At 44.8% G+C, this 15706-nt stretch overlaps 1 protein-coding gene across 1 annotated transcript in view; it reads right to left on the bottom strand.

The window, feature by feature from the left end:
* Positions 1–1757: 1757 nt before the first annotated feature.
* SLC13A3 (solute carrier family 13 member 3) overlaps positions 1758–15706 on the bottom strand; it is a 28022-nt gene continuing 14073 nt past the window's right edge. Inside the window, exons 4-13 of the mRNA XM_034067033.1 lie at positions 13685–13751; positions 12799–12984; positions 11763–11888; positions 9272–9367; positions 7416–7520; positions 6314–6411; positions 4977–5089; positions 4471–4632; positions 3997–4134; positions 1758–3351 (exon numbers count right to left, since the gene is read on the bottom strand). Of these exons, the coding sequence (XP_033922924.1) occupies positions 3166–3351; positions 3997–4134; positions 4471–4632; positions 4977–5089; positions 6314–6411; positions 7416–7520; positions 9272–9367; positions 11763–11888; positions 12799–12984; positions 13685–13751 (1277 nt within the window). The 3' untranslated portion in view covers positions 1758–3165. The remainder of the gene's footprint in view (positions 3352–3996; positions 4135–4470; positions 4633–4976; positions 5090–6313; positions 6412–7415; positions 7521–9271; positions 9368–11762; positions 11889–12798; positions 12985–13684; positions 13752–15706) is intronic.

Here is a 15706-nt window from a genome sequence, read left to right as displayed (position 1 = left end):
TGGGAGCGAATTGGCTGAGCACAGCCCCAGAAACACTGCTGCAAAGACCCACATAGCAGCTCTTCTGTGTGGACAGCTTGTAAAGCAACCCAAATGCTTCTGGGATAAAAGATGCTAGAAAACACTTTCCTACTGTAAATAAACCAGAATGATTTCCCTCCAAGTCTCAGGAGAACATGTGGATGTTGATCTAGGGTTGGATGGGGAACATCAAAGGAGCAAAGCAGAGATATTCTGGATGTTGAATTTCAGTGTGTGAGTGGCATTTCCTGTTAATTAAAATTCACAAGCAGGCTGCTAATGTGAATGGCTTTTGTGCTGCTTGCTGGATTTTTAGACTCCTACAGAAACAGTGCATAGGCAGGAAAATTTCCTTTAAAACTAACACAGCTGAAGTTGTAGCAGGTTAGTACAGAACTTGAAATGCCCTTTCCTGGGAATTTTCATATCTCTACTCACAATCACAGACCCGTCAAAAATAATGGGGTTGACTCACCATTAAAGCAGCTTTGGGCAGATTTCAGTCCTAGCAGAAGCAAATGGAATCAGAAGTTATTCCCGCAGGGAAGGTGATCCTTGAACCCCAGAAATGCTAAATCTTTAAATCTCTGTTTAAAATAAAAATTCACAAATCAAGCAGGCCAGCCCAGTCCTGCTCTCGCAGATGCCTGGATATGGAGAAGCAGAACTGGGTAATGCTGTTGTCTCTACACCTTAAACCAGCTCCCCTGATGAACCCTTGGAAACACAGAGGCTGCTGATAGAGCTGGCAAAAGCCAGGTCTTTGACTAAGGTAAAGGTTTAGGATCCAGGTGCTCTCACATCTTTCCCAGGTCTTCCAAGGCCCCTTTGTGTGATGTTGGGTAAGTTACTGGTCCCCTCTCTGTTTTTCATGTCAGCGCATAGGTAAAATAACTTCCCTGGCTGCATTTGTGAAATACCTTCTGATCTCTAGACAGAGAGTGCCACAGACATGCCAGGATGCTAGCAGTGATTTCTGGAGGTGTCTACACAAACTTTGTGTCTCAGTTCTGCTTTCTTACCTGAGTAAAACTGCCCTGGATTCATCTAGGATGCACCAAGCCAGAGCTGATACCTGTAAGTAAACCTGTGACCCTGACATCTGCAACAGAGCTGGACTGGATGTTACCCTTTGAGCCTCGAAATCAGACAACCCAAGTCCCTCACTGCCTGTCCTCCAGGCTGCAGGGACAGAGGCAGCTCTGTTCCAGAGACAGACTCCGGTCCCTGCAACAGCAGCTCCAGCCGCAGCAGGACATTGGGACAGCAGGGCTCCTTCCTGCGGCACCCAGCCATGCGGCACAGCCTGTTCCCTGGCCCCAGGACAGCTGGGAAGTGAACCACAGTGACCAATTTCCCTTCCCCATTCAGCCCATCTTCACCAAAGCATGACAAGGAGCATCGATGCAGATCAACAGTGCCTGAACCCAGCACACAGCCAGCATGGAGCTGCCTCAGGGAAGTGGGACAGTGAGACAGAGCGTCCACAGCAAAGACGGCTGCCAGGGGTGCACCTCTTCAGCAGAACAACCCTGAGATGTGGAGAGAGCAGCTTTCCCATTGCTCCACTGCTTAACAAGGCTTCGTTTTGCTAAGGTGAAGCAGGAGACCTCATTGCCCTCCTGCACCTCCTGGGAACCACTGCCCCAGTCAGGGGGTGAAGCTAAGGGAGGAGGAAGATCGGGCTTTGCACTTCTTCCCTCAACCTACAGAGCAAACAGGACGATGTGACATGCTAACAAACGTGCTTTATTGTAAGTTTTCCACAATCAGTAAGGATTCTGTTGAACTTAAGGATTCTGTTGAACATTAAGGATTCTTTTGAACGTGACTGATCCAAGTTCCACATTCAATTGGTTCAACCCCCTGAGTCCCAGCTCCCATGTGACCCTGGGTAACCCCCATGGCAGCATCACCCTCTCAGCTCTCTCACCTGGCTCTGGGGTTTATCAGCAGCACAGGAGCAGAGGGCTGCACTGGATCCCTACACCCAGCCTGTCCACCTTGCAAGCTCCAGCAGTTCACATTATCAGAGAAATCAGTCCCAGGACCGGGATCCAGTCACTCCCTAAACCAAGAATTGGATCCTTTACTGTTCAATCCATCTATTTCAATAACTGATTGGTTTTGAAACTGATTTTAAAGTACATATTTTAGATTCTTACAGAAAATAAAAAATAAATCAGATAAAATGGTGATTAAAATCACAGTCGATTCGCAATGCTTTCATTGAAAGTACCCGAGCAATCTGATTTAAAAAGAAGCTAAGAATCAAAACGTGTTTTTCAGAATGTCAATAATACTCCAGTACAACTTGTCCACTGACCTGTGACTCAGTGGGTTGCTCGTAAGTGAGTCAGTCTCACAAACCTAAGACTGGCCACATTGACCGACGGTGAAACACCACCGATGTCCAGAGTTACATCAGAAGTTAATTTGGTACCAAGCCCCTATCTGTGCACTCCGTGCAAAGAACCAGGCAGCAATTTACTGTCCCTGGTTTTCAAAACATTGAACATGTTTGGAAATAAACTATTTCCTTCCTGTTTCTAAAGCATGCGGTAATGCACCAAGTCCTACCGACACATCTCCTGAATCATCCCTTCACACACAAATAGCCTTCATCCTCCATTACAGAATCACTCATGAGATGGTAATGAGACACCATCCTTCACACAGTGCTAGAAGCACCCAGCTGTGCCACCTTCCCCCCGGCCAGATTCTGATACAATCACGCACATTGGGTTGCATATAAATAATCCAGTTGCTTCCACCCTGTTCCCAGGGCTACTCTCCAAAACGAGGTAGGACATCAGAAGCTAGGGTGGCAAAGCTTGCTAGCTTTCATGAGGGAAGAGGCATCTACCCAGAGATGCTCGACACTTACAGGGTTGTCCATTTAACAACCACCTATGAGAGATGGACTCTGGAAGAGTCTGATTGGCACCTGTGGAAGGTGGGGAAAGATCTTCAGAGAAAATAACAAATGGATGTTGTGACACTGACCAGTATTTCTAAACATAAACTTAAACCGGAGGGTCCCACACAGTGTCAGCAGCCACGCGGCTTTCCTCCTGCGCATGCTCTGATGATTCCAGTGCCCAAGTCCTAAGTGAGTGAGTCCTTCCCCGGGGATGGCTTTGTTCATATTTTATTTAGTGCACTTAAAGTGACATTTTCTACAGCTGTCAGGGGTGTGGTGGCATTTTCTGCATGGATGTTGGCCCATGCAGGGAAGGTCCCCAGCTGGAAGATGCTCTTGGCCCATGTGTTCATAGCCAAGCTAAGAAGCAGAACTCCCATAACATTCATGAGCAACCCAGTCCTTGCCTACAAAAGAAATACAAAGAGAACTGTTGAGTTTAGACTGCAAGGTCCTTTCCCCAACTATTCTATGATTCTCTGTAAGTTATGTAAGTTCCAACCCCAACTATTCTATGATTCTGTGATTCCATGACATCTACAGCATGTGAAGCATGAAGCTATTTGAACATAAACATTATAAAAATGGAATGCTTAATTGCTGTTAATATTAGCTACATCTTAAGGGGGCTTTCTTAAGCCACAAAGGCCATTCTGCAGATGCTCATCAAGCTTTGATCCATCAAAAACATGAACATCTGTTTAAGACTCAGGAATGTGAGCAGGGACTGGAACTGAACCTAATTTTACTCCTAAGCTTTATTTCACCAAGCTGGAGAATTTTTTTCTGTGTCCAGAAACCTATGAAGTTGTGTTGTGTACACTAACAGGAATGGGAGCAGGGTCTCTGAGATGATGAGAACATTCCAGACTATCTTTGTCAACATTTGGAGCCACAGTGAGACTTCATGAGACTCCTTCCATATCCCTGTACCTTCAAACACTGCTGAGAACACTTCACTGTATATTGAACTAGTAACAATCTGGAAAATTCCTTTTTTAAAGACTCCACTCAGGCTGTTTTCAGCACTTGCTGTATCTAAAAGAACTTACCATATCCTTGACCATCAAGTGTCCAGAAGAAAATGCAATTGAGTTAGGAGGCGTTGAGACTGGCAGCATGAATGCGTAGGAGCATCCTATAGTCCCTGGTATCATTAAATAGAGGGGATTTACTTTCAGACGAATGGCCTTGAAAAAGAGAAAGGAACGGAAATTGCACCTTGGGGATTCAGTCTCACCAGCATATATATTAAAGAATGCAATCAGCTAGCGTGCTGTGCAGAGCCCTATCCCACATTGTGATAAATAACCATGTATCTTGCCAATGTCTGAAGGATTATTATCCTTCAGTGCCCATGTTATGCTACAGGCACTTGCTGCTCCCAGGGACTTCCAAACACCTGAAGCCCAGAAGCAGGAGAACCACACAGTGCCAGCACAGACACAACACAAGCCTGCCCTTCCATGGGGCAGGGCAAGGAGAAGAGCAGAGGAAAAGCTGGTCTTGCTATGGGACTACCTTACCAGCTCTGCCAAGACAGGCAGAAAGATGATAATAGTGGCTGTGTTGCTGGCAAACTCCGTGAATAAGGCGATGACAATCGTGATGAGGATGACAGCCACCGGTGGTGGTACACCCTCCAAAGGATGCAGACGGCCTCCTATCCAGACAGACAAACCAGACTCCTGCAGAAGGGGAGAGCAAACAAGCTGGAGAGCAGTGCTTGTGTGTCCCTGCAGGTGAACTGATCCTATCCTAGAACTATAAGTTACATACAACCTTCATGGACCTACAAGCACCTATGCACAATGTCCTCAGGGTATTTACCAGCTAGCAGTCTGAAAGGAGCTGCAAGATCTCGTAACTTCCTTAATGGTATGTTGCATACTGTTGTCACTTGGAGTTGAGAAACATGTGCTTCGAGTGTTGACTCCACAGAGTCAAAATTCCCAGAGCCAAATGAGAATCCCAAGTGACACCCTGCCAAAATACAGGATGACTACAACATGGCATCTGCAGCAGGCCTCACCTCACAGCCCTTTGCCATGGCAAAGCCTCCTCCAAGCAGCAAGATGATGTTCCAGGGCACTGTCTCTTGGGCCTTCCTCCAAGTCAGCAAGGGCTGCATCTCAGTGTTTGGTGCTAGACAGAGAGAAAACCCCCACGTCAAACATCAACCCAAAGGGGAGCACGTCAGTCATCATCTGACAGAATGATATCATGAGCCTGACATCAGCGCTGAAGCTCACTAACCACGAGTTGCTGATAAAATATCCACATGGAGACTCTTAAACACAATTAAAAGATCATTTACCTTAATATCAGATCTTAAAAAGAAAAAATAAAAGAAAAAAATTCCAGCACTTAAGAATTTTCTTTGAGGATTTCTTGAGGGAACATTTAGTATCAGGTTAAATTGCTCTCTGTGTCAGACCTAAACATTGTCATCAACAGACTCCCATCTGTCCATGGAAGGAGGAAATTTTCTACCATTTGGATGAAGAGGATGTTATTAATTTTCCACTTGCTCTTCCACAGCCAATGAGTTTTACAGCAAAAAGCTCATCTCCCCTAAAAGCCTCATTTCTTAATTCATGATGGAGTGAGCTCTGCCATATGGAAGGATGCACTAATGGAACTGTGATTTTCTGTTGGACAAGGGCACACATTTTATCCAGAGGAGGCCTGATTAAACATCTTCCTGCATATGGACAACACAATAAATGTGCATAACTCTGAGCAGACAGTTCCCATAGAGCCCAGGCTGTGCTGCACCATCTGCAAAGGACCTTAATCAACTGCATCTCAACATAAAGACCATTCCTTATTCCAAGTGGCTTTTGAATTAAAGTTTGAATCTCAGTGCTACTCAAGAGGAAAAACCCAAGACCTCAAAAGATTCCTGGGACCAAAACCTGCTGGAGTGATTGGCCTTGAGGAGTTTCAGTTCTAAATCATTTAGGAACTAAGGAAGGGCCCCCAAGTGTGGACAATTTGCCCAGCTCTGCCCTCTCAGAGGTTCATGCCCTGCATTGAGGGACTGGAGCTGTTTGGGTGTAAGCAACCAAACCTCTGTTTCACAATCAGGTCTGCTATGGTAAATCAACACCAATTTCAGTTCACTTCAACCCACCACAGCATCATCTCTGACAGCTACATGAGCAACTGAGTCACTGCTGCAACCAGAGCAGGGCAGCAACTGCCAAACCTCTTCTGGCACTTCAGATGAAAAGCCTCTGTAGGATCACATTGCTCCTTCAAGCCAGTGCAGCTGCTGTGGGCTGGTGCAGGTCCAAGGGGGAATAGTCTTGGCTCTTGCTCCATGCCTGCCCTGCCAGAGCCCGCAGAGGTCTCATTCCTACTCACCTTTGAAGTCAAACCACCACCTGAAGGAAGGTTTTTCCGAAGGGAAGAAGAACAGTATAATCACAATGGTGATTCCTGTAACCGCATCTGAGATAAACCTGTCCAAAAGCAGCAGAAACACTTGTAAGAAACCCTGTAGAATTACAAAGTTTATGAGAACAGGGATTTGCCAAAGAAGATTACAAGTTTCCATCAGGTTTGAACAACACTCGTTGTTCACAGTTCTTTTTAATTCCCTGTCGAGCTACATTTCTACAACAGGCTGTGAACCCTCTAGAAAAGCTGCTCTACAAGTGTAAAAACCAAGATCTAAGCCCCACCATGCTGCTACTCTGCCTGTTCTGCTTGCCGGAACACGGTCAGTCCATGAGGGATTGTGAGGACAATTTTCCTCAGCTCACTGAAGACAGGAAGAGCGGCAGAGCTCAGACTATCCTACTTACATGAGCTCTTTGCAAAACACCCAGACACTAAGGTGAAAGGCAGGGTCCATCCAATAAAGAGCTTAAGCATGTGTTTGAATGTAAGGAGCTATTAACTGATGAGGAAAAAGTCCATAACAACTTTGTTGTATTAAGGAATTATTTATTCAGCTAGGGCTTTACTTAAAAAAAAAAACACAACCAAACTATGGAGGTCTCTTCTGTTAAGAAATAACAACACCTCTCTGAACTTCAACATTACCCAGCTGCTCTATCCATTCATTTTTCCAAGGTGTGGATGTGACATAGGAGACAAGCTTGCCAGACAGACAGAATATTGAGGCTCAGCTCCTGCCCCTTCTCTTCAGCCTCCATTGAAACCATTGGATTGTATAAAGACTCGGTATTTCGTTGTAAATGTGCTTATAAACAGTGTTCCCAGCATTAAAACCCATGGGATGGCCTCGGATAAACACCTGACAACTTCCCACTGGGCTTCATGTACCTTCTCTAGGAGACAGAACAATAAAGTTGGTTCTGCTGCTTGAAGCTCAGTTTAACTTATTTCAGGAAACCTGAGTAATAGTGTTAAGCAACACAGTCAGAAACCCAGGAATCTCAGCAACTTGGAAATGCTATTGAAAAGTGGGACAGTGGAATGAATGTGAATAAAATCTTACCCTGGTGCAAATAAGCTTGCCCAACCTGGAATGAATTTGGGATCCCTGGAGAAAAGCATGATCGCAAACATGCAGAAGAAGAAGAAAATTGCCTGTTCTGCGAACCTAAAATGTAAGGAAATGCAGTTAGAACACTGATGTGCTAAAGGGGTGGATCTAGGCTAGGACAAGTATCAAGCTCAGGCTGCAGCAGCTTGGGTGAGAAGTTAGGCTGGCTTTCTAGAAATAACTACAGTGAAACATTGGAATAGATGGTAAATCTATTTGCAAATATTGATAGTTGCCAGCAATTATCTCTTACTGGAAAACATTAAGGAGAGGCAACACTGGCATCAGGAATGCCCAGATGGCACAAGAAGCATACGTGAGGCTGCACCTCTGGGTGAGGCAGAGAGGAAGGGCCAAGCAGCTTGTCATGTTCTTTCCTCTTACCACTGCCCTCTGGCATGTCCCTAAGGTACAGTCAGCTAGGGATGGTTTCATTCCAGTTCAAGCAATGTAAAAGGATGTCTGAGATTCAAATCATGTATGAGACAGCAGGAACAAACTTCTTCAAGGTCAAAACCTTAACAGTATTCCTTAGGCACACAATAAACAGCAGGTTTAATGGCAATGTTATTCACTAAGTATCTGGTGGAGTCAAGATTTAACCAAGGCAATGACTCAAAACACTGTTTAAAATCTCTCCAAGCATACAAAAGGGCATTTAAACATTGGGAAGAGGCCACTTGCACTGATTTTAAGTTATGGGGTTGCTAATCAAATTGGTAGAGGATGGCTTAATGGACTTCCTCACTCCTAGACCTCAAAGTGGGACTTTGATTCTTTTAGAGACATTTTGCAGGCTGCTCGATAATGCACTGAATGGAACAAATAAACCAATTTCTTTCCTTTGCAGCACAGACAATTGCCTTTGAAGAACCACTCCATCTCCCACACAAGAGCAATAATTACAATGTCAATAATGATGTTTGATGACACAAACATCACTGAATCTTCACAGCATTGCCATGAGTATGAAGATGGAGAAACACAGATCAGTTAAGGATAAGACCTACAGTTCCAAAAACCTTCACTAGCCCTTCACAGCCCAGAATACTGGTGGCTGTTTGGACATACCTAGTGTTTGATTCTTAGAGATACTTAACTTTTTCTGCTTCCCCCTTATTTGACACTTCTCCTAAGTCTAAAACTCAAGTTTCTTCCTGCTGGTTCCTTTCTCCAAAACAGGATCCCCATCATTGTAATTTGCACCAAGATTTTTCCAGAAGACCTTTGAGACAAAAATCTCTTGTTCTTTCTTCACCTAATACAGCTGAAGGAGTTATTGAGAAAAAATAATATATTCTATGACATGGATCTGACTTCTTTCATGGGCTTTCTTTGAGCAGCTATTAAGATTTCTTAAGGTATATCTACAGTCCATATGATGCAGATCATATAATCCACCAGCCTTCTCAGCAAATGCTGCCAGCTTTGCAGAACAGGTATGCACAAGCCTTCAAAATTCAGCCTGTGTTGATTAGTACATAATGGACACAGGACTGGTTTTGTCCCTGCAATAGAAAAATTCTAAGCAGTAATTAAACAGCCCAGCATGAATTCAGTTTATAATGCGAACTTTGATCTTGAGAAGATTTGGGAACAAGCTGCTGTTTGTAATTATTCATGTTAGTGAAGGAGAAGAGGCTGGAGCATGCAAAAAGCAAACATCAGCAGGTTACGAACACACTGAGTTGAAGCATGTATTTCATTTTCTTCTAAAAACCTCCATTTCCCCCAACCCTCTACTCTTCAGACAGGACATTTCCAGACCCACTTGATTACTTCATTTCAATCCCAACTTTATGACTCACTTTGTTGGACCCAGTTTCTGATAGTCCTCCTTTATCACTTCTCTGGCTCGGGCTTCTGCATCCACTCTTAGATTTGATTTTTTTGTTTTCCAGCCCCTGCCAAGAAACAAGGTTACATTTTTACATGCTTCTAATACAACTGACACAGTAAATGCTGTGTTTTCTATTGCTGTGTACTTCTCCAGTGCCTGCTCTGCAAGTTTCAAAGAGCTGTACATCTCTGGCAGCACAGTGTGCATTATCTCAGATTATAGACTAATGATGAAGGTCTCTGATGCAGATAAAGGCAAGAAAGCCCTATGTTCTATACCCTTTCTCTATGCATTCACACAAAGGAGACCCTGCAAAAGTTAGGAATTTTCCTCTGATTTATATTCTGAACTATTTCCTCCAGCTTGGGCTGTGATTGCCAAAAGAAAGTCCCAGCAGTGCCGGATTTCCTCATCTCTAGCAGTTGCCTACTTGGGCAGAACAACTAGGAAGAGTGTGACATGGAAAATTAATCTGTCCCTTCATTTCTCCAGTCACTTGCAATTTCCTGGGTGATCCCAGGATGCTGCTGAGGAGAAACAAAAATGTGAGGAATTTCTAACTGGCCAGGAATGTTAATGTGCTCCTGGCTAAGCCTCTTAGTCCGGCCGCACTGACTGCACACACTGTTTGCTCCTTTGTAGGATGTGCATACAAATGGTATATTCATACCTCACACTGCATCTCCTACCACATCCCATGATGCTGAACCTGGTTTCCAACCCTGCCTGTGACCTTGATTAAACCTACAAACCCAACTTTCTGCATCAAAGGCATCCATCTGGCCCTGTGGTGCCTGTGCTTCCTTAATCCATTCACTGTTTCAAAGGGATACAGTAGTTGGATCTTCTATACAAATGAATGGTATAGAATGAATGGTTGACCTCAAATAGCTATACCTGGCCCTTAAATTTCTTATTTTGGGGGGCAGTTTAGTAACAGCAGCTCCAGCTTAGCTCAGCCAGACCATACCTAAACCTTTTAATGTGTTCTGGATTTAAGCAAAGTCAACCTGCTATTACTGGAGCCACAGCCACCTGTCTGCATTGTGCTGCAGACACCAATGAATTGCCCACATGGGAAGTCCAGCCACTATCACTGCCTTGTTACAGTTAAAGCAGCCCAACAGACTCCTTCAGAAGCTCATCTGTACTTATGCAGCTTTGCAATTTCTCTTCCAAGGCACCTCGCCACTGGGGAATACTGGTATCTGTGATGGCCCAGCTATCCCAATAAAGCCATGCTTTGTGCTGACAGAGGCGAGCCAAACAAAACATAAAGCATCACATTCTCCAAGCACAAAAGCAATTCTGTATTTTGCCAGGGGCTTTGGCCGGCACAGATACCTTTTCCCTCACCTGACCGTCCAGAGCTGTGCTGGCTGGACACCAGGGCTGTGCCCCAGCCCTTACCATAGGACATGGGAATTCAGGCTCTGTGTTGCACAAGCCCTGGCTACGCAATGCAGAGCTTGCAGGCCAGCAGAGCATCCCAGAGCATCACGCAGAGAGCATATCAGAGCAGCACGTAGAGAGCATCCCAGAGCAGCACGTAAAGAGCATCCCAGAGCAGCATGCAGACAGCAACCCACAGAGCACCCCATGAAGCCCCACAAGCAATTTAAGGACCGGTATTTGGCATTTTCTGGATTGAAAGTTTCCCATTGATTTTTTCCTGTCTCTGAGACAATGTAAATATTTGGACACCTGCTCTCTCTTCCCCTTTCCCCCTCTATTTGCATTTTAAACTCAAAATAACAATTATTTTTCAAAATGTTACAAATTCTGCATGGTCCCTGGAGGAAGCAAGGCTGTGAGCTTGTTACTATCATGTATGAGAATGCGTAGAGGGAAAAGGGCTCCAAATAAACCAGCACGGCAATGCTGCAATTATTTTAAGTAATGCACACTAGGGGTTGCATGTATCCAGCAAAGATTTGCCAGAAAAACATGTTATTATCAGTTACATATTAACACGTTGTTGTAAAATTAAGCCCTGTTGTGAAGTAATCTGTTCCAAACTCAAGTTTCTGCCTTGGGAACAAATCCTGGCTCTTATATGTGCTAGGAGATTTTTGGTACTAATTCCAGGGGAATCAAGATTTCAGGCTGGCCTTCAAAGTTTGATCCTGCTTTGCCTTCTGTCAATGAAAACCTGCCACAAGCCCAGGTCAGGCAATAAAACAACCTTTAAAAACTGTTATGTTTAACTGAATGAATGTATAATGCATACTCTGTAAACATCACTTAAAGTATATCTGACACATTTTAAAATCTTCCTGTTGCATAACAGCTTCTTAAAAGTAGACCTGTTATTCCATGAGTATCCTGAAGTTAGTTATAAACTAGGAGATGATCCTGGGTGATACCAGTAGATTTAGTATGGGAATCATAATGAACAAGTATTTCACAATGCTGGTGTAACCAGACTATACACATATATACAGCGAATATAAACGTACCTCAGGTTAATTCCTCCATACAGGATGGAGATCCATAGCCATCCCATGAGAAGAAAAATCAGCATTAAAGGAAATGCAAACATAAACCAAGAACCAAAGTTCACCACATCACATTCTGGAAAATAACTAAGCAAATGGGAAAAATCAAGTTAATGCAAGACGGGAAAGCAACCCTTCAATTTACCGGTAAGCAAACATCTGAAATCAGCAGCAAAACATCCCACAAACCTGCCAGTGAGCACTTCAAAACTATTCCTCTGCGTGCATTAGCAGTGATCTGGGCTAATCTGGGCACTAGGAGATTTGGGGAGTGTTGTGTTGGAGCAACACCCTCCCACCCAGCTCACCCAGCCCAGCCATGCAAGCCTGCAAGGGAAGGTCTGAAAACCTCTCTCCAGATGGCTGATGCTCTCATGCTATGATACTCCTGAACACCCAGGATTAAACCCTACTACAATAACTGCTGGAAAGCTGGAACATGAACCTTATAGGGATGCTGTACATGCCCAGGAGAGACTGAACGTACTACTTGTAGAGACCAGCAAAGCTAAGAAATACCTGTGGGCACTTAGGTTGGCATAAATCTGTTTCTGTGCTCATCGGGGGCATGTTTTATGACTAAGAAAACAGGCCAGAAGTAGTGGGTTCCTTATTTTCCTTATCAACATACAGCAGTAGATAGAATTACTTACAAAACACTACATGTCCTGTTCCATCAAAACAGTTACCAGATTAATTGCAAGCATGGAGTAAAGTCCCATTAAATTCAATGGGGTTAAGGGTATCAGTGAGGTGAAGCACATATGCACCAGTTTGGCTAACAGCTTGGCTGAGTATGCTGGGAACCTGGTTATTATAGCTAAGGCTGATACAACCACTCCCTGCCTTTATCTGCTCACAAAGTTTCCCAAAATGTTCTGAAAGGGCAGGAATTTTCCAAAACAGCTCTCAGTACAGAAGGGAATTTCCTACAGGGATGGAGAACATGTCCCTGTTTTCCAGGATTCACAAGGCTCTCCGGGACAGCCTCCCATACCTCTTCAGCTGCCCCAGAAGGATGAGGTTTGGTGCAGTTCCTGTCAGTGTTGCTGTACCTCCGATGCTGGCCGCATAGGGGATTGAGATGAGGAAACCTTTCCATATATTTGTTTTGTATTCTTCCTCCTTCTTTAAGTCTGAGAGAGCATCACTGGTAATCTCCTTCTCCTCCGTCAGGTCTTTGCTTTAAAATAGTCCAAAAGAGAATCCGGTGAAAGCCCTGGTTTAAATACAGTGCAACCACTTCAGAGCCTTGCAGAAGGAAAATTCCCACTTTCTAACAATCCAAACTAACACTGTCCTCAAGGACACCTTAGCAACTGACTGCTGCAGAGGGCTCTGCTTGATGAACTGCCATGTAGGACTGGCAGCCTTGCATAGGGCAGAGCACCCTCAGCACCCGTCCATAGGAGCTGAGGGTGCACACGCCTTGCCCAGCCCCTCTGCAACTTGTGACACTTAACATGAAGTCCACAGGTGTGCTAAAAGCTAAAAGTAATAAATTGATAGCACTGAGAGGAAAGAACCATCTGTTCCCAAAAAGATGTTTCCTTCCCATCGTTACCAAAGCAGGACCATCACCAGTGTGTAAATCCTGGTGGGTTTCACCTCACATTTATGATGTTCCTGAGAAAAACAAGGCACAATTCCCCACCTCTGGCTACCATTTCAGAGTGGTTGGAAAAATCTCTGCAATGACTTGAACATGCAGAGGAATGCTGGACACAGAGAAGAGGGTTTCTATCATCAGGCTGCTAGTGATTGGGACATTTGGAAAAATCAAAACATTTCAATGATTGAATTTCAAATTCCTAAAGGTTGGTCTAACTCAGGGGATAATTCTCTCTCTCAACTCTCTAATATAAACTTTATAGTTAACTTACTCCTCAGTACTTGCCAGAAACTGCATCTCAGTTGGTACAGTGTAAAGTTTATTCTGCTGTAAAGATGCTGAAAAAGAAAGATGAGGACTTTAAAACAGTTCAAAGCATCTAGAAAATTCTCTTTGAACCAAACAGAGGAATGGAGGAAACAAGTGTTATTGACAGAGGAGGGGCTGTGCAAACCAAGGGTGGGCTCATGCCACAGGGACAGGGTCAGGAGCTCCTGGTGGGGATGAATGAGCCCATCTCCTCCTGCCACCACTCTGGTCCCACCTCAGCCCCCAAGCTTCTCCTCCAACAACCAGAAGCACTCAGTCCTTTTACTACTTTCTGCCACGGGTTGGGTTCTGGGATCTTCTAACACAAGCAGGAGTTCTGGGTGTCCCTTATCAAGTCATGGGGTTGGGCTGGGGTTTGGAGGGGGGGAGTTAACAATAGCTCATTCTTAGCAAAAAAATCTTCTGGGCCCGATGTACCTGTGAGGTGCATTCCCCAAGGCACAGCAGGAGCACTCCCTGCCACAGAGCTCCATCCCCAAGGGATGAGAATTTTACCCCCTGCAGACACCTAGTACAAAGTCACTATAAAGCTGTAATTCCCTTTATACAGGCAAGACTTATACACACTTAGGATTAGGCTTCATACCAGGTCCCCTGAAAGCCACCCCAACAGCAAGGACCATTCCCAAGCCCATCATCCCCTCTATAAATGACAGACCCTGCAGGCTGAGCAATCAGTCCTCAACACAAGTTTAGGGCCACCCCAGGAGGAACCTGTTCCATACCCATTTCCCAGGGATGCTCCCACCTATTTCACACAGGCTCTGCCTCACCATCCTCCATATCACCAACCACAGGGAACACAGGCAGGATGCAGGAGTACTTGAGGAAAGGATGTATTTTGACCAGAAAGACCAATGTTGTCTTTGGCAGTAAACTGGGAAGTGCACACCACTCTACCACACACACACGAACGTGATAGTTCAGAAATCAGGACAGAAATACAACACAATTGCTCTGTTTTACCAGATCTCATACTAAGCCTTGTGGCATTTGTACTCCTGGCTCATGTCTCAACCTCCTTAGGCTGGGAGTAGAAATGTGCTATAAACCCTGTTTTCCATATTCCTCCTCAGGAATGGAGCCCTTTGTGAGTTTTATCCACCTTCAGCCCTGCTGCCTTTCCTTAGGGTCTTTGGTTTGGGTCCAGAGGCCTGTGTCCCTGCATCATCCCAGGTTCTACAGACCACTGCAAGCAGAGCCCAATTCCTAGTATTGCCAACCCAGTAGTCCCCAGGTTTCCTTGCACCCCTCCTCAGGCCAAAACACCATCCTCTTCTACCAGTATATGCACTAGAGACCAAAAGCAGTGCACAAAGAGCAGCCAGTGGTCAAAGTCTCCGGACTGGCCTACGTGTGCGTCAAAGACACGGAGCTTGTTCCAGCTCAGTGAACCAAAGGTTTTTGCAAAGTCATGTTTTACACATCGCTAATTTACTGAATTGCAGTTAATTGGCTTGGATGCACATGCTGAGCTTTCATCCCAACGATGCCACATGGAGGGATGTAATTAGGATGAACATTAACCCGTGGTTGACTGTTGATCCTCCAATGCACCTTGCCGAAGACCTCTTACCACTGCTGTGCCATTCAAGCCTAGTGCTGGGTCTGCAAAGACACATATCACGTTCTACCACTCCATATTATTCAATTTTCTTTCCCTGCTAAGCCCAGATTTCCACCCCATCTGAGCAGGACCATCTATGAGTTACCTCTCCAGGAAGGTTTGCATAAGGCAGCCATACAAAGGAAAACCAGAGTTACTGCAAGCTTCTCCTATGAAACGTGTAAAAAGGAATTGAAAATTGTTGCAGGTCCATAAATCAGAAGAGGACAAAGACCACTGAGGTCCAGCCTGGCTGATGACCTCTCACAGAGCAGTATATAAAGGAGTAATTGGCCATTTCAACCAAATACCTTGTATACCTTAGAGGCAGAAAGGCTTATCTTAGGTAACTTTGGC

This window comes from Melopsittacus undulatus, chromosome 10 (assembly GCF_012275295.1).
Source record: "Melopsittacus undulatus isolate bMelUnd1 chromosome 10, bMelUnd1.mat.Z, whole genome shotgun sequence".
Lineage (NCBI taxonomy): Eukaryota > Metazoa > Chordata > Aves > Psittaciformes > Psittaculidae > Melopsittacus > Melopsittacus undulatus.
Note: the sequence above shows the minus strand (reverse complement) of the source record. Positions and strands in the feature narration are given on the sequence as shown.